Below are 23,750 nucleotides of genomic sequence, written 5' to 3'. Positions count from 1 at the left end.
ACACACTCTACTCATTTTATACATTTATTCACTCAACAAATATTAGCGTGTTACCTATCATTACACGTCTTCAGCATCAGTGGTTTTGAAATGTTAAAATGGTCATAATCAGTAACTTCTTGCTAACAATTTGAGAATGGAAGTTTTGGCTTCCAGGTATGTCAGCCTTTGAAATCATATTTTATGCCTAAGGTTTTGCTTTCCTGTACAACAAAACGTACAGTATTGTTCAGGGTGCTGATAGGGTGACCGGTGTCATTACAGACCACATGCTCATTGCTGTTTTGGCTTCAAGCTCAGCTTTGCCACTTTCTGGTCCTATCGAAAAGCACAGCACAGTGTGAGAGGCAAGGCATTTGGGTTGTTCTAGGCAGAGCTCCAGAGAAAGCTGTTTCTTGAAGGATGAATAGGAGAACCAGGAGGCAGAGAAGGGAGAGGCGCATTCCGGTCAGAATGAGCCCCACGAAAGCATGGAGCCTCTGAATGCGCCACACATAGTCCAGAAGGACTGAGGGCGAGGAGTGGTAGCAGATAAAGCTAAAGGCACAGTCGTGAAGCAGGCAGGTCATGGGAGGCCCTACGTATTTGATCTCTGTGGGTCATCTTAATATTATAAGTGGTTACGTGCACACACATATGTGACATTGATTAGATTTGTGTTTTGTAAAGGTAAAACTCCTGGGCTCTGAAGGATAGGAATGCTGAGGGAAAGGCAAGGCAATGGGATCTAACCTGGAAATATAGAAAGCAGATATTTAGCTGATAAATTAACTCATGTAAGAAGCAATAAGAGCTACAGAATAACCCAGATAGTGACAACGGCGATAAGGAGCAGGCAACAGACTTTTTCCATGAGAGCATGTAAGACTGACAAAATGTCATGACTCACTGAAAACAGAGATACATCAGAGCGCAGAGAGGTCAATCCAGCTCGCTGCTTTCACTTTTGTTTTATTATTAATGTGTTTACATTCCAAGAAGGATAATACGCTATTCCTGTGTAGCTGCTTTCTTCCTGATTAACGAATGTTAAGTGCCTTCATATTGGTTTCTTTTTTTTTTCTTCCATTCTCTTCTCCAACCTGCCTACAAAGGATCATATTTAAATTTGCTTGAGATTGTGTGTGATTATGTATAATGCAATATTTTACAAAGATTCATGCCATGGTGACATATTGAGTAAAATCTTTCTGAGATAAGGCTCATCCAAAATACTTTCTGGTGTCACACATGGTTGCATTTTAATGAAGTCTTTTACTTCTGGAAGGAATAAGAATATATCCTGAATTGAAGGTTTCATGGAGTATTCTTCTTCCCTGTGACTGATGACTATTATGTTTTCTTGTCTCCCTCTCAAATATCTACCCCTACCCCAGCCACTTGGCTTAAACAGTAGAGACTCAAGACTTGCCTCTAATGACAAAAGGCTGAATTCCTATAGTTGGTTTGCTTAAATACTTTGGGACAAATACATTCTGGGCTGAAGTATCTACCACTTAATGTGTGTGTAAAAAGAGGATGCAGATAAAATAGAATAGCAAAAGTTGATTAAAATTTTACCATGTTCTCTTCAAGTTATGTTCAGTTTAATTAAACATTTACCCAGTGCTTGCCCTGTTGAAGTGCATGCTAGAGAACAGGCATACAAAGATGGATAGACTCTGTTCTCAGAATAGAAGAGAGGGGAGAGAGAGAAGAAGAAGAAGAAAAAAAAAGAAATGACGCAGCTCATTAAATGTTAATGGTACCAATTTTGGATATGCCACATCATTTTGAACCCACTTCTTTTGATATATCTAAGGATTCAGAGGCCAAAGGTGAATTCTGTTGAATTGTTGACTATATTCGATATCCCAAACATTGAGAGTAGCCGAAATAACCGTCTGTCTAGTTCTCCAGTATGTTCTGTGGTGTTATGCAGTCTTGTGAGATTTAAAAATATGACAGGAAGCATTAGAGGCTTTGAGTTTCCCTCCAATGTCAGCTATTACATTTTTAAACTATGTCCCTCTACCTGTCTAGCTATGAAAAAAACCCAGAAGGTTTTTACTCAAAAAAGTTGTAAAGAAATAACCTTTACTAATGTATAAGTGAACACACAGGATTTACTAAGAATAAGAAGGAAACTTCTCTTTTGAAAAGTGTTTTAATATTTGAACGTCCAAATTTCAAGTCCAACAAAACCAGCAACTGGTCTTTGGAAACCTGTTTCAACTGATGATCCTGTTTATCTAACAATTCTTGGTCATTCAGATTTCACCATTTGTAATACACTATTATTTAAATTTTGCTTGAAAGCAGAAAATATATCTACAAAATTCTAATAGGTAGGAGTGTGCCCAACAAATATAAATGATCTACATTGCAAACAACTTGAGTTATTGAATGGACTATAATAAAAGATGATTATTTATATTTATTCAACCACAATACTGTATATGATTTATTATGTTGTAGCTCTAAAAAATAAAAAAGGACCTGTTCTTCCAGATGTGCATATTATGAGTTAGTTAACAATGGAAATTAAATCCTTAGTACTAAAGAATGAGGTAGGAAGCTTATAGGAAGATCCTGATTCCGGTCCATCACTTAAACTTCCCTCAACTTAATTGAAATGTATCTTTTTAGGCTATAAAATAGTTGGTTGTCATCTCTTAAATTTGTCAGCATTTGCTAAACAAAAGGAAGCCCCCAAATTTAGGATCAATCCATTGATTGATCCATCATTAGATAAGCTTTCACTCAGTTAATGGTTATATGTAAATCCTCCAGCATGCTGTTTTCAGGCCACTGTACCCAAGCACTCCAAACAACTTGCCCTTTACGATTTTGTTTGGCATTTGCAAGACATAAAAATGTCTGTTTTAAATATTTCTTTAAAAGTATTATTTACACTGCAAGGCCTGATAAATCAGATACTAACCTAGAAGCCAGAAATCATGTCTGCTGTTCTGTCCCCTCATCTTTGTATCAGATGCCTCATCTTTTTCTGATAATCCACAATCAGAAAACCTACGAGATGCTTTTCTCTGCTACCTGCCCCCCTCTATTTGAGTAGTTACAAATTAGTGGTTCTTCATCTTTCAGTGTCCTTGCATCTACCTTTTTCATTTTACTCCCACAGCCAGAAGCACGGGGCCTTTCCAACTGCACCTTGGGGTTGAACAGTTAGACCGGGACAAGAAACATGTGAACATAGAATTTCAATGTATTAATTACTGTGCAAGAGGCTTACATGGGGTGCCATGAGGACAAGGAGGACATTTGAGTGTGAGGCTCAATGGCTCCTGGAGGAGATTACAAGCTGATGGTCTTGGAGCAGCACAGAGCAGTGACCCTGAAAGGAACTGCTCATTTAATCAAAATATAATGGTCTCGGAGCATTCATATGAAGGGTTGATGGGATGGGGGGAAGTAGAATTGAAGATAAGTTTAGAATGAATGTTCTTGGTTTTGTAGAGGGCAATTAGGTTATTTAGGTTACCCCACTCATGTGTGGGGGGGGGTAGGGTGGGAGGAGGGGCAGTGCTAGAAACAGCAAGAGCCTCGATGCTAGCCTCAACTTTCAGTCTCTCACTGACCCATTCAAAGGAGGAACACGGAGATTTGGAGCACAGCGAAGCAAGGCTTTAATCAACGTTCTTGCAAAAGCGGGTGTCTGATGGACAGGCACACTCGGGGGCAGTTACAGCAGACAATTTATCTCCTAGCATGCACGTCCCTCCCGATTCCTCATTGGCTGAGTTACAGCCTTACCCACACATCGCCTATACCCATGTAAGGCAAAAAAGTAGTCTGATTGGAACAAACGTACATTTCCTGAGGTGACACAGAGACCTGCAGTCCCTCGTTTGTATTTTGGCGCTTGCTCATTGCATAGCCCGCAAAAATAAGTCCGTGAAATGGAGAGGGGAAGAAGAACCAGGAAGTGAAGTGTCCAAGAGTTTGGGACTCCATTGTGGGGGGTGGGGGGACTCCGTTTTAGGTTGTAAACCTACTGTTAACTAGACCGCACAGCTTTTATTTGGTATTTCTGAAAATGAATCATCTCCCTTCTCAGAATCTCCAACTGGAGAAATTCATTAGATTGTGAAATTCAGGCAGAAAGCCAGTGAGTGGAGTGACCACATCCTGGAAGCGATGGTGGCTGCAGCCATATAAAGCTCTCCAAGGGCTCAACTGCCCACAGGGATACTGGCCAACTGGGATGCAAGCCATCTCCAGGAGAACCACACTTTTGTAGGTTTTTTGATATGCAGACCCTTGGGATCTCTTTAACCAAGCAAAGGAGTGGAACAAAAACCTGGTAGAGATTTTTAATTTCATTTATTAGTGTTTTATCTTCAAAAAGTCAAATAAGCCAACTTTTTGCAGGTGATATCTGGAGTATCGCTGATGTACATTTAAAGAAATGTCACGGCACAGGCTGTGTTCCATTGTCTGTTATATAAAGAACCTCACCTATCCCAGGTCGTGTCCACTTAGGACAACGTATTCAGTGTAGTTGCTCAAGGAACTCTTTCACAGTTCAGGCAATGTAGTGGGAGAGCTCTTTTGGTAGCGTGATGTGGTCATTCAAAGTAAAGGCGTTGAGGGGTGCCTCAATGGCTCAGTCGGTTAAGCGTCCGACTCTTGATTTTGGCTCAGGTCATGATCTCATGGTTTGCACTGACAAGCAGAGCCTGCTTGGGATTCTCTCTCTCCCTCTCTCTCTGCCCATCCCCTGCTGGCATGCTCTCTCTCTCTCTCTTTCTCTCAATCTCTGTCTCAAAGTAAAGGTGTTGAATGGAAAGAAATAATAAGCCCAAAGCCTTTAGCAGGAAATTTAGATTCTTTGGCCTTCAAATCACATCTAGAAAATGGAGATAATATTTTCCTCACAGGGTTCTTGTAAGGATTTAATGTGGCTGAGACTCAGCATGCAATACACGTAACTATTACTGTTCTTAGCATATTTCTCTAGAAGGCTCCAGTTAAAATGTCATTGATACACTGGCGTGGATCAGTTCATCCTACTAATGCCTTAGCTGCTTAGTAGATTAGAAGCAGTAGATGAGATGCTATGACATATGCCAGGGAAGTACCTGAGTGATGGGTCAAGGAGAAGAGGTCTTTTATATTGGAGAGGTGAGGATGTGAACAAGTAAACAAATACTGGGTCAACTCGGCAGCATTTTGTAGGAACTAACATGAAAGCGATAACTTCTATACCTGAAAACAAGGTAAAAACTATACATTATTCTAATTCCAGAGATGTGTGAGTAGAAGTATGTAAGCAATTAGCATTTAAAAAGAAAAATTTTGAATGACACTGTTGAGTTTTGTCTTGTGCTACAAGAATTATCAGTTTTAAGGCATGGTAGTCTTCAAAAAACAAATGACATATCATGGCAATCCCATGATCCCATCAGCATATTCAAAGTTCTAAGGATTATTTTAAGCGAATTATTCTAAGTTCTAAAGTCAAATGGCAACTATTCAAAGATTTTTTAAAGAATTATGTTTTGAAGCCAAAAGCAGATGATGGCGGGATATGTAAAGGAATGGAAACATGTGTTTTCTATTTTTAAATAATTTCTGGTCTAATTTGAGATGTATGTACATCTAAGATAACGATTACAGCTAACATAATGGTATTTGTAAATAATATGTGAACTCAGAAATATTGAAAGACCTGGAAGTAAATGAGTTCCCAGTATTTGGTATAAGGAATGTTATCGGGATGTTGGAAGGGTTACGGTAAGATGAACGACCTAGAAATGCTAAGGGTGCATCCTACAATCTCATCTAAAGCTTGGGCATCCTCTCAAGCTCACATATTTCTTAGCAGAGTTTAGTTCCTTGCAGTTGAGGCCCTTGATGTTCTTGCTTGCTGTCAGTCTGGGTCCGTTCTTAGTTCTTACGGGCCACCCACCATTGCTTACCATATGGCTCTCTCCGCAATATGGCAGTTTGTTCCTTCAAGGGCTGTGGGAGCAATTTCACTCATGCCTCATGTCTCTCTGACTTCTTTGTGTCTTTGACCTTCAGTACTTTTTGAAGGGCTCCCCTGATCAGGTTGTGTCCACTCAGGATAATCTCCCTTTTGAGTCACTAAAAGTCAGCTAAATTAGGGATCTTAATTAATTAACGACATCTGCAAAATACCCTTTGCCATTTAATGTAACATGATCACGGGAATGATATTGCATTGGATTCACAGGTTTTGCCTGCACTCAAGGGGAGAAGGTTATACCAGATGCCCATAATAAGGGGCTGCCTTAGAATTTTGCCTTCTGAGGGGTTCACACACTTGGCTATCTTTCCAGCGGGGATGGGCCTGTGCCAGGGCACTACTAGTATTTAAGGAGATAAGGGACTGGAAGTATCTTGGTGTCCTTGAGAGAGTGGTGGTTCTGTGGTGGGGGTGTGGCCTTGCTGGAAAAAAGAGGTTCCAGAGCTCGGACCAGGTATCATCAGCCTGTTCTCTTGTTGAGCTAGCTCACATCTGCTCAGCCAGCTTTTAATTAAGCTGCCAAAACCAGGGAAGTGTACCCCAAGGCCAGCGGAGCTTATCCGTTGCTTGATTATGAAATCAAACACAATAATCTCAACCAATGAAACAAATTTCCTCCATCTAATTTCATGTTATTACTCAGGGAAGCTTATTGTTTCTAGTTGGCTTGGTACCCTCTTTCCCACCCTCAGTCAGAAATAGCTGTTTATCAGAATTGCTTTACGGGCTTGCCTATTAAAAAGCATTTATCTGCAGAAAAACTCCTCATCACTGTGAAGCATTTCAGCCTTCATCTTTAAGTGTGATATTTTGAGGTACAAATAACAACTCTCAAAATAATTTAGTAATAAAATCGCGTATTTGCTCAGAAATGTCGAAATATCATCTAATATGACTAGAATAGGAACTGAATTGAGGCTTACTCCATTTTCCCGCTAGGAATCCAAGTCTAAAACCTGGCAATTTCAAGTTGAAAATATCAGTTAATGGAAATAGCACATACTTAGGAGGTCATCATTGCTGTGACTTCATGCGCATGCGATACAGCTGGGCACAGCATGAATGCTCTGAACATTCTAACTACATCATCAAAGGTGTCCTAATGAAGAGATGCCTGTGTTCCCTGAATTCTTTTCCATTTTCCTTGGGAATGGTGGCCACTCCATTTCTGCATCATAGGCTGCCTTAAATTCTGTTTTTCCGGAGCAAATGAAACAAATCTAAAGCTCGAGGGACATAAAAACATGGCCTTTTAGAACATTAAAAGTTGTTTCTTAATAGGAAAACAGTGCATCACAAGGACATTCTACTTCCTTTTTGGGGTTAATAATTCTGTACCAATTTTTTTTTAGAGCGAAGATGGCATTGTGGTTAGGCATGTTAAATGCTATCCTCTTTCTTTCTCCTTCTCAAGGGAAAATTCTGATAATAAGATTTTGTAAGAGATACCCAGCTAAATTTTATTCATTTCCAACTCCTGAAGTTTTTGAATTCAGAATAATAAACACTTAAGGCAGCAATCACAGACGCTTACGTAGTACTTACTATACACAGGTGCCAGTACTCCTCTATCTGCTGACTCACTTAATCCTCAGAAAGCCCTGTTTACCTTAGTATCATCATGATCCCCATTTAGAGATGGGGAAGGCACTTTAAATAAAGTGTGGAAGATCAGTTAGTAATTGGCAGAGGCAGGGCTTGAGCCTGGGGAGGATGGCTCCGAAGCTGTATTTGAAATCAGTGTGCTCCACCATAGACTGGCTTCTGCGTGAGGCGCCAGATACCACGTGATGCTGACCCTACAGACACTTTCGTCCCAGGAAGTGGGGATGCAGACCACCTAACAGGTGCCATAATAGGTACCTGTTCAGTTTAAGGAGGTACCTTCCAGAAGGGTGGGAGAGGTGGTGGCTCTCAGGGGGAATATCAGTGGAGAAGGGGGAGTATGGCTGTGACTTGGAAAGGAAGCAGGTGCTCAGAATGTCCCAGTTTTGTGCATTGAGGAGAGGCTTGGGGTAATCTCCTAAATGGTTCTGGGAATGAACCAGGCTTGTCTGTCTCAAATTATAATCCTATGTGTGGAATCCATTAACTCTAACGGCTTACCAAAAACAGGAGGTCTCCTCGTTAAAGCAATATATGTGTGTCCCCACATGAGACTCAGAAGTGCTCTTTAACAATCAGTGGGCAATAATTTGAGCCACAGAATATGCAAAAAAAATTCCTTTCTTGGTTCTACACCTACAAGTTGGTAACTGTGGTAGGCAGAGTAATGGCCATCCAAGGATGTCCACATCTTAATCCCTGGGATCTTTGACTTGACCTTATAAGGCAAAAAGGACCTTGCAGGTGTTATTAGATTAAGGCTCTTGAGATGGGGAGATTATCCTGGATTATCTAGGCGGGCTCAATGTCAGAATTCTCATTAGTGAAAATGGGCAGGAGGGGAGTCAGGGGAGAGGTGTGATCAGAGACCCTGAGTAAGGCAGTGGTCCTGCAGAGGTTGGAAAAGGGAAGCGAACAGATTCTCCCCCAGAGCCTCCAAAAGGAACGTTGTCCTGCTGAAACCTTATTTTAGCCCATGAAGCTAATTTTGGACTTCTGACGTCAGAACTGTAAGATCATTAAGACACCAAGTTTGCGGTCATTTGTTACATCAGCAATAAATAACAAACTACTACAGCAGCCATTTACTTCCTCTGCCTCTATTCCTGGGCTGTGAAAAACCAACAATTGTCTGTAATAGTTCACTCAAGAGTTTTTACACGAGCCTATTAAAAAAGAAGAAAAAAGAGATTAAAAATTGTTTATAATATACATTTAAACCTATTCTGTTTTAAAGCCGTGTCTTGATTACCATTTGACTTTAGCTGTTCTATCATAGATTTAAAGTCAATTTAATCTATGTCGTTTGCAGCTAATGGAGGGGTCACATAAACTCCTATGTAGGAGCTTAAACTGTAAATGTTCCAGAATCTGTGTCTGAGCAACTGTGGACAGAACCTCATTGGATTCATGTATACATGATATTTTCTCTGTCTTTCCTCCTTTTTCTTGCTTGACTATTTTGTGTTTAGATTGTGAAAGGCATAGACCCCATGTTTGCTGAACATCATTTTTATTTGCATTTATTATCATTTTTTTCAACTACCAGCTTTTAACCTTACATGTGAGTTTGCTTTAGACTGGGCATCAGCTTTATTATTTTGAAGCGTACTTTATATCTTATCCAAGTTACACCCCTTTTAATGTTCTGAACCCCTCCCCGTGCCAACTCCACACAAATCCTAATTTTGTGAAAGGACTCTATCACTGTTTTAAACATGTTACATTCTTCAATCTATTGGAATTATTTTGGGTTTTATACTCATGTAAAGTTTCTCTCTTTAAGTTCTTTTGAAATCAAAAGTCAGTTCTGAAATTTAGATTCGGTCATAAAAGGAACTGGTTAGAGATACGTGAACAAGCCTTCAGTCTATTCATGTGGGTGTCACATGTGCCCATTTTGTCGGAAAGAGTCTGTGATGTGTGCAGATTCTTGGAACCCTCATACTCTCTTTGCTTTTTGTTATTTGTTCTACCCTTTCACCTTTGGTTGGTTTTGTTTGTTGGATTTGTAGGTTTCCTTGTCCTAAAATCTGGACTTCAAATAGTTGCTATTAAGCCTCTAAAATCAATCAGCCTCTGGCTGTGCTGTCATTAAAAGTTAACTGCCTTCCCATTAATCCATTAATTGTGGAGATTAATTGGGAAAGCGATTCAAACCAAGGATCTAACTTGGGGCACTAAGCCAGTGTTTGCCTCCAAGTGAAAGCTTATCCCATTAACATCACAGAGTATTAACAATTATGTATATAATTCACCCATGGCTTATATAGGAGAAAATGCCTAGAAACTGAGAGGCTGCTGTAATAATGAATTCCTGACAACTAGAAAATCCCCCATGAGTCTGACTGCGTTCTAGAAAAAAATGCCAATACGTGCTTGCTTGTTTTAAATTGCAGCAATATGTTATTTTTAGATTTAAGACACTGACAAAGTTAGAAGCTCATGTTTGTCTTATTTAATATATGTAAAGCTAGTATCCTCAAGTGAATGCTAATTTTTATGCTGAGGTCAAATTTAATACTCAAAGAGGCTAAAAGAATTTAATAGTAGTATATACTCAGTGGTATTTAATTGAGTTGAAATGTTATTTTGGATGATGATGAGAGAGAAAAATCAGGATTGGCCTGTATTTTGTTACCTGCTCTTTTGAAAAATTATGTTTTATTTTAGCCTGGTTGTATCACTATCCTTAAAACTTATTCTTTTTCTTTTTTTTTTTTTTTTTTCTCTCCAGAATGTGACTGTGGAGTATTTGCCTCCACACACTGTCAGTTGACTTAGCTATGTAGGGAAAATGGGGTGGGGTGTAACACCATAACCATTTTTCAATCTTTAAACAGCCTCATAAAGCAGTAGGAAAAGCATAAAGTGCCTTTGAAAGGAACAAAACTCTCCATTAGATAGGAATTAATTTGCAAGTCTCTTTTACCGGTCTCCAAACTATCACGGTGTCCCGGCTAAACTACACCCCAGACAAAGTAAGTCCGAATGACCTGGAATGGGGCACAGCCACAGGCAAGTTTTAAATCTCCCCCTTGTGATTCTACTATGCAGCTAGGTTGAATTACTGAAGGTGCATGTTCCACAGAAGAGACAGCCTGGTGCTGATCCATATATTTTTTATCAGGAAGTTGATGATGCTTTTCATACATTCCCGGGTCTTCTGTAAATTCTTAGGATGGACTTCTGTGGCTTTTCTTTGATGTGTGAGTGAATGCCTGGGATGGTTACAATAAGGGGGCGAGCTTGCAGAGTTGGGAAGAACTCATTATCATGGAAATAAAGGAGACTTTGAGAACAAGCAAAGGCTAGTTAGCCAGAGTTCCCTATAGCAAGAGAGCCAGCCACCATCATCTTGAGGCAGAGACTCAAGGGGGGCGGGTTAGGGGGGGGAAGCTTTATAGTGGAAAAAAAAAAAGGGGAGGCTTCAGGTATACCTGCATTGGAGGCTGCTGGTAAGAGGAAGCTGAAAGCAGGCTAAGTAGAAGGAGGGCATCCTATGTGATTGATTAGATGTGAGTATTTGGTTTCTTCTGTATTTGGTAGAGATTTAGAAATCTCTACTAAATACATTTATCCAGTGCTAAGTTGGAAGCAGAGGCAAAAATTAGGGAGGTTGTAAGTTATTAGACGAGTCCTGACTGTTTAGGGCCAGTTGCTACAGGGGTTAGTGTTTGGCTTTTTTGGGCTTATTACTGTAGATAGTAGGTTGGCTTCTTGGGCTGGTTACTGTAGGTTATGGGTCACAGTTCTGTTTTTGTATGTAATCTGGCCGTTGCCCATTTGTATATCCAATTTCTCACTGGACAAGAGACAGAGGTGCCCTGAAGGACTGGATCCTGTGTCTCTCCAGGGTAGGGAGATGGGACTACTCCTGGAACCTTGAAACTAGGCCTCGACCATTTGTAGAACTCAGACTGGGCTTATGGTTGACTCAGACAATATTGTCTAATTTTTCAGATAAGATCTTGGCTTGTATACAATATTTTTGATATATGTTAGCATAATTCCACACTTTCTTAAATTAGTTGATTTCTACTTTCAACTGAATGACAATTTCAATAATATAGATTGGAGTAAAACATTCTGTTCCAGGAAATATATTTCTTGAAGGGAAGGTCATTCCTTAATCCTGATTCTGTCAATGGCATATTTGGAATAGGTCTTTCTGAAAAGACTCAGATTCTAATGTTTCCAAAGCTCCCTGTCACGGGTCCCACCTCTGCCTCTAGTTGTATGGGAATTTTTAAATATTTTAAGTATGTTTTCTATCTATCCTATCCTGTCCTCTCCAATGAATATTCGTCTGGGAAACATGATCCATTAGCAGGCATGCAAGTAATTTTGGCAGGTTTTCCAAATAATAGAGAAGGCAGCTAAGCTGGATGCTACTGAAAATTAGCTCTATTTTTTTTGTCAAGTATATTTTAGATTACCAGTGTTTGTTTCAACAGTGTACTTGCTCAGAATAGGAGTTCTATGTTGTTGGGTAAATTATTTAACCATGGCGTACCTTTCTCTTCAAGTGTCCAATGGAGTTAATACTATCAAATAATATAGGGTATTTGTCAGGATCAAATGAGTTAATACATGTGAAGCACTGAGAACATAAGCAGCTAATAATATATACCTATTATCTTAGTACAGGTAGTATTACACAGAGATTAAGAAAATTGAATTACTTTTATTAAAAACTGAACAGCTTTTACTTACTTATGAGAATTATGCATTAAAGCCCTTTATAAAATAAAATTAAATTACTTTCGATCGAGCTGTATTAAAATACTTTCACTATAGCTTGCATCTTTATTTGTAACAGGCTCTTGAGTTTTTTATATACGCAGTTTGCCAGAGATCTAATTTATCATTGTCTTTTTAATGACAATTGTAAGTTTTTCTCTCGTGTGAAGAAGAAATGGTGATTTTTCTGAGATGTTGACCTGAAAGCTGTAGATTTGTGTGTGTGTGTGTGTGTGTGTGTGCGCGCGCGTGAGCGCATGCATATGAGTGTGTGAGAAAATGTCTCAATATAAATTAGGTTACTATGGACATTCTAACGATTCACTAAAACTGTCTTCTACATGTAATCAGTGTATAGAATTTTTTTTTTACAAAAACATTAAAAACTGGTTTCACATTTCTAACTGTATCAAGGCTAACGTGGAAATTCTAATATGACTATGAAAAAGGTTGAACAAAAAATGATATAATTTTGGAAAAACAGAGAGAAGTAAGAGAGATGTCCATTTCTTCCTCTAATAGAAAAAGACACTAATTAACCAAACATGCCCTATTCACCGTGCTGAATAGTACAAGCCTTCCCCCATAATGATTGAATTTTTAAATGTCATTAGTGACTGGAGTCTTAATGAGCACCTGTGCCACTTTGACCTAGATGTGCTCCCCTCCCCTAACCGTCATAAAGAGATCAGGCTGTGCCGTGGGTCCTCACCTGGTTCCGGGGGTCAGAGCAGCTCCCCTTGGCTGCCTCTCCATCGCCAAGCTCGATGAGGGGTGAGGTGGGGGGTGGGAGCTGAGTCCCTGCATACACTGCGGCAGCCCAAAGCCTGGGTGGAAGCTGAGTTGACCCCTGTCCCTCCCCCTAGCTCTCAGGGGGATGGCAGGACACAGGTCAGAGCTGTCTTGCTGGGATGGGAGTTAGACAGCTGAGTCCAACCCATGTGCGTGAGGTGGGGGGTACAAAAAGCAGCACTTGGGCCTGGAAGGCCTCAGTCTCCCAGGGCCTCCTGTCCAAAAAGTTGGGGAGGGCATGGAAGAAGTTCCATCCTGCTCCTGCAATTTAGAAACCTTCCTTCTCAGCGTCAAAAGACAGCCCGAGGGGAGCTGGGAGTTAGGGCTTCCACGCCAACGCAGAGCAAGTGCTGGACAGAAGGGGGGCGAGGGGCACACATGTGCCAGCAATGTGTAGGAAGCAGAGGAGAGTGGGCCGCAGCTCTGGAAGAGAAGTGGGGTGAGGTCAGGGCCCCAGGCCCAGTAGCTCATCTGCTCACAGCAGGAGGAAGGGGGCCTCGTCGTCCTCTCCCTGCTTGGCAGCTTCTGTGGAGGGCAGTCCCCTGGAGACTTGCAGGGGTGGGTGTTCAAAGGCACCACACTTGAACACTGTATATTTACATGTGTAAATATGTACATGGTATATTTAATACAGGTGTTGTATGTAAATGTATGTATATGTTTATACTATTATATAATGCATAATATGTACATATTATGTAGCATATTTAGACATGTAACTACATGTGTGCTAATGCATATATAGCATGTAAATCTACAAAATATTATTTACACATATAAATGCACATATGTATACACTTATACATACATATATATAAACTATGTAATGTAGATATATATTTCAAGTATGTATGAAGTATGTATGAATTCATATTTATTAATATGTATATATAATACATATATGCATAATATATATGATTATATATTTTTATTAATCACACATTTGTGTATATAATATGTATACATACAAAAATATATGGATACATATTTATATAAGGATACCATACAGTGAGTATATGCCATCACTTAGAACTTGATGGCTAACTTAGCATTTATACAGCTTTTATACACATGTACACGTATACATTTTAATAAATGTATATGTACATACATATGTATGTACATATATGTATTATAATCATGTATTAACATATTTATGCATATTATACATACATAAATACGCATTTGTACATATCCAACTATACAAATTTATACATACATATATGTGTATACTACAATACATGTATACTATTATGTGTATAATAATATACGTACATATATGTGGGAAATAAGTTCAAGAATTCCTTATACTTACATAAATGGGTTAAGAAAGCTTAGGGCAGAAAGCCGCCACCATAGGGAGAAAGGGCCCAGGGTTAGTGAGAGAGATATTATAATAGGATCACAAGTAACTTGTTATATCACTTGTTATATCCGTCTGGTGCCAGTATACTTTGATCACAAACTCCACGTGCCCCCCCAGACCCTTTGCTTCTTACACACACAAGTTAATCATTACTGTCTGATTGTTTTCTCCACTTTCACCATGGGTGTAAGATCTTGAGAGCTCAATAAATACCGAGAGGAAACCCCTGCTTGGGGCTGTTGTCTCCTCCCAGACATTAACCCCTCTTGTTTTCAATTCTGCATCTGCTCTCTTGATGGACAAGAGAGAACTCCAGATTCATAGTCTGCGACACATATGTATGTCCCTAGTGAAGGAACCAGGATGGTAATGATGTGATATAGTATTTTATTTAAAAATAATACTATTATGTTTTGAACTGAAATAGTATATTATTTCAGATTTGAAATAGTATACTATTTCAGATTATTTCAGTATATAATAAATATATATTATTTCAGTATATTATTTCATTTATGACATATATTTATGCACTCTGAACAATGTTCATATGCACTCTGAGAAGCTGTAAATTAGAGCTAATAATCATGAGAATTTGAGGAAACCGGGAGTGCTAGATGAGAGATTAGTCCAGAGAAGATGAGTTCACCCAGTTTCTTTTACTGGAGTCTAGGATAGGGTTTCTCAACCATTGCACTATTGACATTTGGGACTGGATAATTCTTTGTCGTGAGGGCTGCCTGTACACCATAGGATGTTTAAGCAGCATCCCTGGTCTCAACCCACTAGATTCTAGAATATGCCCAAGTTGTGATGCTCAAAGTGTCTCCAGGTGTTGCTGAATTCCCCTGGGGCGTCTAACTCACCTCCTGTTGTGGTTCTCAGCTATGTCCAGGGCCTGCATTTTGCTGCAATTACTGGTACAGTCAGAGAAAACTTGTTTTCTGGAATTAAATTCACAGGAGACTGATACTTAATCTAGAATTCCATTTTATTAGTGTCTTGAGGGAAATATTCCTTTTACTCCAGACTCCTTACTGCTGTCTGAGTCCTTGCTCCTGTGGTTCAAGACTATTAAAGATCAATAGTTTTGTTGTTTGTTTGTTTATTACTTTATGGTTTTTTGGTAATAAGTTGCTTGGCACATCTGGAATTGAAGTGTACAACTTCTTGAGAGAGATGTTATTTATGTCGTTATGGTATCTGGTGAAATTCCTATACTCCCAACCTAAAGAAATAATAGTTGTAGTTATAGTGTTCTTACACACTGGATTCTAGACCCCATCTCACTTTTTTAAATACCATGGTTCCGCTACAGTGAGGCAAGCAAATTAACCAAAGTCTGTATTTCAATTACCTCATTTGTAAAATAACAGTAATATTGGTATCTTAAAGAAGAGTAGTAAAGATTAATAACTATGTGTAAAATGGGTAAGTTCTTACTACAGCATGCTCACTGAACATGTGTTGATTATTATTAGTTTTTTTTAATTTTTTAACATTTTTTTTACTATCGAGAGACAGAGAGACACAGAGCATGAGCAGGGGAGGGGTAGAGAGAGGGGGAGACATAGAATCTGAAGTAGGCTTCAGGCTCTGTCGGCTCCAACTCACAGACTGTGAGATCATGACCTGAGCCAAAGTCGGACAGTCAACCGACTGAGCCACCCAGGCGCCCCTGTTATTATTAGTTTTTTAAAAAATGTTTATTAATTTATTTTGAGAGAGGGAGAGAAAGCAAGCACATGATCAGGAGAGGACAGGGGGAGTGAGAGAGAGAGAGAGAGAGAGAGAGAGAGAGAGAGAGAGAGAGAGAGAATCCCAAGCAGGCTTTGTGCTGTCAGTGCAGAGCCTGATGTAGGGCTCCATCTGACAAACTGAGAGATCCATGACCTGAGCTGAAATCAAGAGTCGGATGCCTCACCGACCGAACCACCCAGGTACCCCTTATTATTAGTTGTATATAAGAATAACTTTAGAAGATTTTATTGCCAGATAAACATACCATAGATCATGGGGATATGTGTATGCTCGTTGCAAAACATAATAACACCATGTAATCACCACTCAGGCCAACAACTGGAAGTTTACCAAACACCAGAAGCCTCCCTGATCCATTTTCCATACCCCATATTCTTTCCCCCATAAATGAAATAAACGCACCTTCTCTTATTTTAATCCCATTTTAGGCTAAAAATAGAACAGTATTGATTCTCAGTTTATAATGGCAAAAACAAATGAGCAGTAAATATATGCCCTCAAGAGTGATTGCACTGGAGAGACATTTTACATCTGAAACATCGATTTGAATCTGCATAATTGATTGAAAATTGCAGTTAAACACGCTTTTTTGGGTCACATGTACACCTGAATACTGATAATGATTCAAAAGTGACTGTCCTTCTGGTAAACACACACCCACACGTGCACCCCCTGTAGAGATAACACACTCATTTGTACGCGCAGATGCACACGTTGTCTTTTGCACAGTGTACGAAAGCCGTTTGGTAGTTACTCCTGGTTGGGCACAATCTGAACTTCCTTCATCGCTCTGTGGATTGTGTGTCTCTTTATGTCTACACTCCTTAATACTTGAATTACCACCAGATCGACAGTGTCAGTACTTAAGCCAATCAATAGACATGCAGGAACTGTGGGCCAGTTATCAAGTCTGTCTTAAGAGTCAGCTAAAGAATTTCAGGTGTGCAGGAAGAAAAAGTGTGCTTTAAATGAAAATGAGACCGTCTTAAAAAGTAAAATGCCGGGGCGCCTGGGTGGTGCAGTCGGTTAAGCGTCCGACTTCAGCTAGGTCACGATCTCGCGGTCCGTGAGTTCGAGCCCCTCATCGGGCTCTGGGCTGATGGCTCAGAGCCTGGAGCCTGTTTCTGATTCTGTGTCTCCCTCTCTCTCTGCCCCTCCCCCGTTCATGCTCTGTCTCTCTCTGTCCCAAAAAAATAAATAAACGTTAAAAAAAAAAAAAAAGTAAAATGCCATCTCAGGCAAATTCTTCTGAAAGGCGTGCCAATGTTAAGTTGGCAAATTTTTACTTATCTCTTATATTTGAGACATTTGGCTTTAAAGAAAAAACACATTTCAAATAGGACTGCAGAAAAATATTGTAGTTTGAATGCTTTAGCAATGAAACTACCAACGACTTTTTTTTTAAACTGTCAGGCAGAATAAGCTTTATAAAATTTCAGATGAATTTAGATAATCCCTAGTTTAATTTAATTTAAATTAAATTATTGGTAAATAATTGGGACAATAACCCTGCCTGATTTTTAATTACCAGTTGTGTTAAATCCTAAATATGAGACAACTTTTTTTTCTGATTAAAGTAAAAACTGACAACAACTTGATAATTGTATAAAATAAAAGACAAATATGTAAAGGTTGTATGGAATGAAGAATTACCTGAATAAAATAAAACATATATTACAACATGGTCTCCATGAGATTATTCTTTTTTTTTCATATATAATTTATTGTCAGATTGGTTTCCATACAACACCCAGTGCTCATCCCAACAGGTGCCCTCCTCAATGCCCATCACCCACTTTCCCCTCTCCCCCACCCCCCACGAGCCCTCAGTTTCCATGAGATTATTCTTATACTTTCCCTCTCTCTTCATGCCTTAGTTTTAATTTTATATGTGATACACATTAACAAGATAGATGATAGGTATATACTTTGTATATATCTGTATGTGCATGTGTATTGATATATACATGCATGTATGTATACGCACATACACATCACCTTCCTCTGGAAGTAACCATTGTCCTGAATTTTATGTTTTTCATTTCTTTGTTTTTTTAAAATTATGTATATTCTTAAACAACGTATTACTTAGCTTTGCTTAGTTTTAAGATTCTCAAAACTATCAGACCTGTTTTGTTTCTAAGATCCAACCATTATCTTCGGTGTGCATTGATGTAGTTCCTTTGTACTGCTATATGTGTTTCCATTGTGAAGAGTACTGTGATTTATTGATCTGTTCTCTGGTCATTGGATGTTTGGGTTGTCAACGATTTTTTCCTATTATGAGCAATGTTGCCGGAAATTGCACATCTCCTGGTGTACAAATGCAAGAGTTTCTCTAGGTCAGTGATTCGCAACTTTTCTCTTTTCAATGGACAGAGAAGATGCTGGTATTTGTATTACATCGTTGGGTAGGAAGGCAAACTCCTTGAGACCAGTGTTTCATCATGGGGACATTCTCCCCAGGAGGACATCCGTGTCAATGGAATTGGAGGAACATCGGGGTACAGAAAAGTTCAAATGCAAGAGCTAGTGACAAATTATGTTTTTAAAATAGGTGCTCAGATTTACACTCCCACCTGTTGGAACTTCTCTTGGCCCTCACTCTCTGGATGATCTGGTAGTGTCAGAATTCTAAAATCTTGGGAATATACTATCTGTAAACTAGCATCTCATTGTAGTCTTGATTTACACTTCTTTTTACTGATGAGTTTGAACATCGGTTTATATACATTCTGTTATGTGAACTCTCTGGTCTTGCCTTGTGCCATTTTTCCAAGGGTTTTTTCGAACCAATTTAAAGGTAGTTTTTGTCTTTATTTTATTTTGTTTCCCTTAATTTTGAATACTAATCACATGCTGTTTTGCATGTACTTTCCACATGTGATTTTTTTTTACGCATCTTTTAGCAACCATGATTTCTTGATTTTAATATAGTTTTATTTATAAATCTTTCCTTACATACATTTACTTGTAAATTTGTATACTGATTAGGTATTTTTGTTTCTTGCTTAGGTAAATCTTTTCTATCTCAAGATATTATATTATTTTATAATTTCTACAAAATTTTTCTTCATATTCTCTTGTCTTTAAGTTTTTTTTTTTTTCTTTTCTTATTGAACTTATTAGGCCTCCAGGAGAAAATTGCATATAAGCAGTGGGCATATTGTTAGAGATCCTAGTATTTTTTGTTTTGTTTGTTTGTTTGTTTGACCTATGGAATCCAAGAAAGTTGTCAGCACTGTACTAACCTGAATGTGGATTTTCCCTTTTGGCAGATGATTGTGATGAGCCTCTGGTGTCTGCCTTGTCTCCGGCATCGTTCAGCAGTTCATCTGAACTTTCTAGCAGTCACGGTCCTGGATTTGCAAGGCTAAATCGAAGAGATGGTAAGTCTGCTTTTTACCTTTTGATTGGTTCGTGTTGAATCTCCCTAATTTTCCATTCTCTTTTAATGAAATCATTATAAGTGACCTATTGTAAAAGGAAGTACATGTCTCCATAAGCAAATGGCTGAAACTCACAAGTATATGACGTATAGGACTGGTTCTGGGATGGCAAAGGGTCACATCCTATTTTAAAGCCCGTGTCATCATTTGAGCACCCAAAGAACTGAAATCCTTCAGTATGGTGAGCTTTTATATTTATCTTATGACGTAAATGTTTCTAAAACAAGATCTAATCATTATGTATATAGTAGCCATGAAAAATCTAATTGACCCCCTATTTTAAGTTAAACAGGAAGCTTGTGAGAAGAAGTAATTTTCAAAGACGCTAGTTATTTAAAAATAAGGAGCCCTCAGTTTGCGCAATTCTCAGTGTAGATGGCATGATTCTCTCTCCTGTGGAGGAATGGGAACTTAATAAGTTTCATGCTCCTCTAGGAATATGCAGTTCATATTGTTGACAGTCTCATAGGTAGGTTGTGTTTGATCGCTTGAATATGTTTAAGGGAAAGCGCAGATAATTAAAAGGCAACTTGCCGTTGAACTAAGAGAGAATTTCAAAACTCTGTGCACATAGAGACAGCATCATCATGGCCCCTTTCCATAATACGTGAAGGCAAAAGCCATCTGCACTCACATTCTATAGAAAGAGGCTTGGCAGTTCTAACACAGAAAACGTTTTTAGCAACCATGGAAAAAATAGACACCGACATCATATATTATTGAAACCGTGATTTGCTCATTTATTATCCCCTTCTTGCATGCCATATGTCAGCCACTTCTTTTCATTTTTCTCCTTGATGTTATCCTCGGTGCTGTTGTAGTGTTTCAGCACGATGCACATTGGATGTAACACATAGATCAAATTGTATGTGTGTGTGTGTGTGTGTGTGTGTGTGTGTGTGTGTGTGTGTGTCTGTGTGTCTGTGTTTTGCCATCTGGTACACATGATAAATATCTAACACCTTAGCATGACTTAATAAATTTAAGTTTATTTTAAAATGTCATCTCATATTATTTGCGACAGTCACCTTTGGGTATATCTGAGTGTGAAAGCATCAATGGAGAGTAAGAACGGAGGTCCTTGATCAAATAGGGAATTTATGGGGCCTTGGATATATTTGTGTAGATACTGCTTGTCCGTTCCTTTTATTTGCCTTAGAGTGAGGGTTATTGGACTCTCTCTCCTTATTTGCAATTCTGAATCCTTTCCTGACCACAGGCAAGTGAGCTCTCCTAGCCTCTCTGCAGACCAGTCCAACTCTTGAACCTGTGCTTCTCCAAGCAGGAATGCTGACATCACAGCACTGATCTTGCAGTGAGGTCTCTCTCTTATACTCCTTTCCAAAGTAAGGCAGGGTATAACATTTACCACTGCTCTGTTTGAGAAATAGGAGCTTTCCTAGGATTTGGCCCATGGAAGGATACAAAATTTAATTTAACTATCTTTATTTCATTTGCTGAGATTCAATAAATCACACAAAATGTATGTAAGTTATGAATCGGATCAAATCGTATTTCTCATTAATTTATAGACTCGTCAGAAGTCTCCACCAGTGAGACTCATTTTCATTCTTAATTCGTTTCTCTGGCTCTTGGTGAACCACAGTATCAAACTTCATGAATCTCATTTGCATGTTAATGAAATGGAGAAACAAAACAGGATCATTTTAATTATCTTTTGCTGGTTGTCAACCTACTTGATTACATTTTTTTCTTTTTTATTTAGTTTTTCTTTTTTCTTCCCTCTTAATTACATCAAGTGTTCACAAAGGAATGTCAGCTCTTGAGTGATTTATTAAAGGCTATATATTATTTCTACTATCAACATTCCTTGTAGTATATTTAGATCAGGCTGTGGAAGGGTGTTTAACCAAGTCAGCAGGTCACATGTAAATAAACTGAATCAACAAATAAAGGCCTAGGTCTCCCAGAAACACGGATAGAGTGACCTCTTTCCTGTGGAATCTAGAAAATTGAGAGCCAAAGAACAAACAAGCAAGAAACAAAGAATCAAGCTTATCCAGCGGCTGTTCTCCATCCATGAGATAAATGCCATGGGTAACTGTGAAAATAACTAGACCCCGGGGCGGGAGAAGAAGACCAGAAAAAGATACTGTTGAACATAATGAGTCTCTCAGGAGGGACGAAGAAAAATGAACATTTTTGGAGGTATATTAAGTTAATTTTGCCACTTGAGTGCTGTTGTGGGTTGAGTTGTGTCCTCCAAAAGGATACATTCAAATTCTAACCCTGATACCTATGAATATGACTTTATTTGGATCTAGAGTCTCTGCAGTGTGATCAAGTTGAGGTCATATCGGTTTAGGTTATTGTGGATTAGGGTGAGCTCCAGATCAGGCCTTGTAAAGAGAATGAGATTTGGAGACACACAGAGACAGAAGAGACGGAGAGAGAGAGAAGAAGGCCATGTGGAAATGGAACATGTAGAAATGGAAGCAAAAGTTGGAATGATGGGGTTTCAAACTAAGAAATGTCTGTATCGCCAGCAACTTCTAGAAGCTAGGAGGAGGCAGGGAAGGAGTCTTTTCTAAAGCTTACAAGGGGAGGAGCATGGCCCCGCCAACACCTTGATTTTGGATGTCCAGCCTCCCAAACTGTGAGAGAATAAGTTCTGTTGTTTTAAGCTGCCCAGTTAGTGATATTTAGTTAAAGCAGTGCCGGAAAGCTGGTAAGAGTGCCCCTGAGGAAAGGATTTCTCCGTACTTGTTCGTACTGGGAGGATGCCTCCAAGTTTGGATCTGAAAGATCTCATAGCTCAGAGGAATAATCCAGGTGTAAGGGTAAACAACACAGATGAACAAAAACCCATCCCTGCTAATACTGGCTACGTACTAGAATGAAATCTCTCTCTGCCTTTATATGCCACCATATTGCTGCAGCTCCCATGTAGTTTGAATGATGATTGGCAGCTAAAGTTAACTAGTGTCCATGTCAAGTTCAGACAGGCTCTAGCGTGCCATTTGGTAGTCCAAGTGTGTTCTTATGACAGAATATAATGAGGCCACAGATGCAGAACTGTCCCTCAGGCTGCAGTGTAATCCAAATGAAAGTTTTAGTTTTGATGTACTCGAGAAACCTAGGAAATGGGTTACTGCCAACTGATATACTTATGTACACATGTAAAATCATAAAGCAGTAAATAAAACTATCATACTTACGTGTATTTATAGGTATGAGTGTAGATATACATATGTACCTGTGTTTATTTATATAGCAGACTGCTCCCATAACTGAAAAATTCTGCAAGTTTTCTGTCATCTATTCTGTAAGGTCGGAATATATCCTATTTTCCTAAAAGTTGAATGTTTGTCTCTGTTTTCCCATTGTCTATTTATCTTTCTTTCTTTCTTTCTTTCTTTCTTTCTTTCTTTCTTTCTTTCTTTCTTTCTTTCTTTCTTTCAAAATTTTAAATGTTTATTTTGTGTGTGTGTGAGAGACAGCATGAGTGGGGGAGAGGCAGAGAGAGAGGGAGACCCAGAATCTGAAGCAGGCTCCAGGCTCGGAGCTGCCGGCACAGAGCACGACATGGGGCTCAAACCCAGGAACTGAGATCGTGACCTGAGCTGAAGTCAGATGCTTAACCGACTGAGCCACCCAGGGACCCCTCCATTGTCTGTTTTTCTTCACTGCAGCTAAACCCTTCCACTCTAAATGCCTGCCGAGCAATGTTTTCCCCATGCCCATAGAATTTGCTGTTAACATCAAGCATCTATCTGTAGAGAAATTAGCATATTTGGCTAATTGACAGAGAGAACTCCCATTTTCAGATGTACTCCTAATGAGAATAATTATGACATTCTATGCAGAATTATTTGGTGATTCTTACTGCCCTAAATCATTGTGCTTCTTCACATACAACTATGATGCCTAAATTAAAACCCAAAAGATAAATCCCCAAGGTATGCATGCTACATGTCAGTGCTTAAGAGGACAGATGAGGTGAATGTTTCCTGCTGTTAAACATAGTGCAGAAAATCTTTTATAATTATCACATTTTAAAACGATAGCATTAATATAC

At 39.0% G+C, this 23,750-nt stretch overlaps 1 protein-coding gene across 1 annotated transcript in view; it reads left to right on the top strand.

The window, feature by feature from the left end:
* Positions 1 to 23,750, top strand: part of CNTNAP4 (contactin associated protein family member 4) — a 262,236-nt gene that overhangs the window by 18,943 nt on the left and 219,543 nt on the right. The window contains exon 2 of the mRNA XM_086688863.1: positions 19,541 to 19,651. Within this exon, the coding sequence (XP_086544989.1) occupies positions 19,541 to 19,651 (111 nt within the window). The remainder of the gene's footprint in view (positions 1 to 19,540; positions 19,652 to 23,750) is intronic.

The sequence above is a fragment of the Puma concolor genome, chromosome E2 (assembly GCF_028749965.1).
Source record: "Puma concolor isolate L17-30 chromosome E2, mPumCon1.1.hap2, whole genome shotgun sequence".
Lineage (NCBI taxonomy): Eukaryota > Metazoa > Chordata > Mammalia > Carnivora > Felidae > Puma > Puma concolor.
Note: the sequence above shows the minus strand (reverse complement) of the source record. Positions and strands in the feature narration are given on the sequence as shown.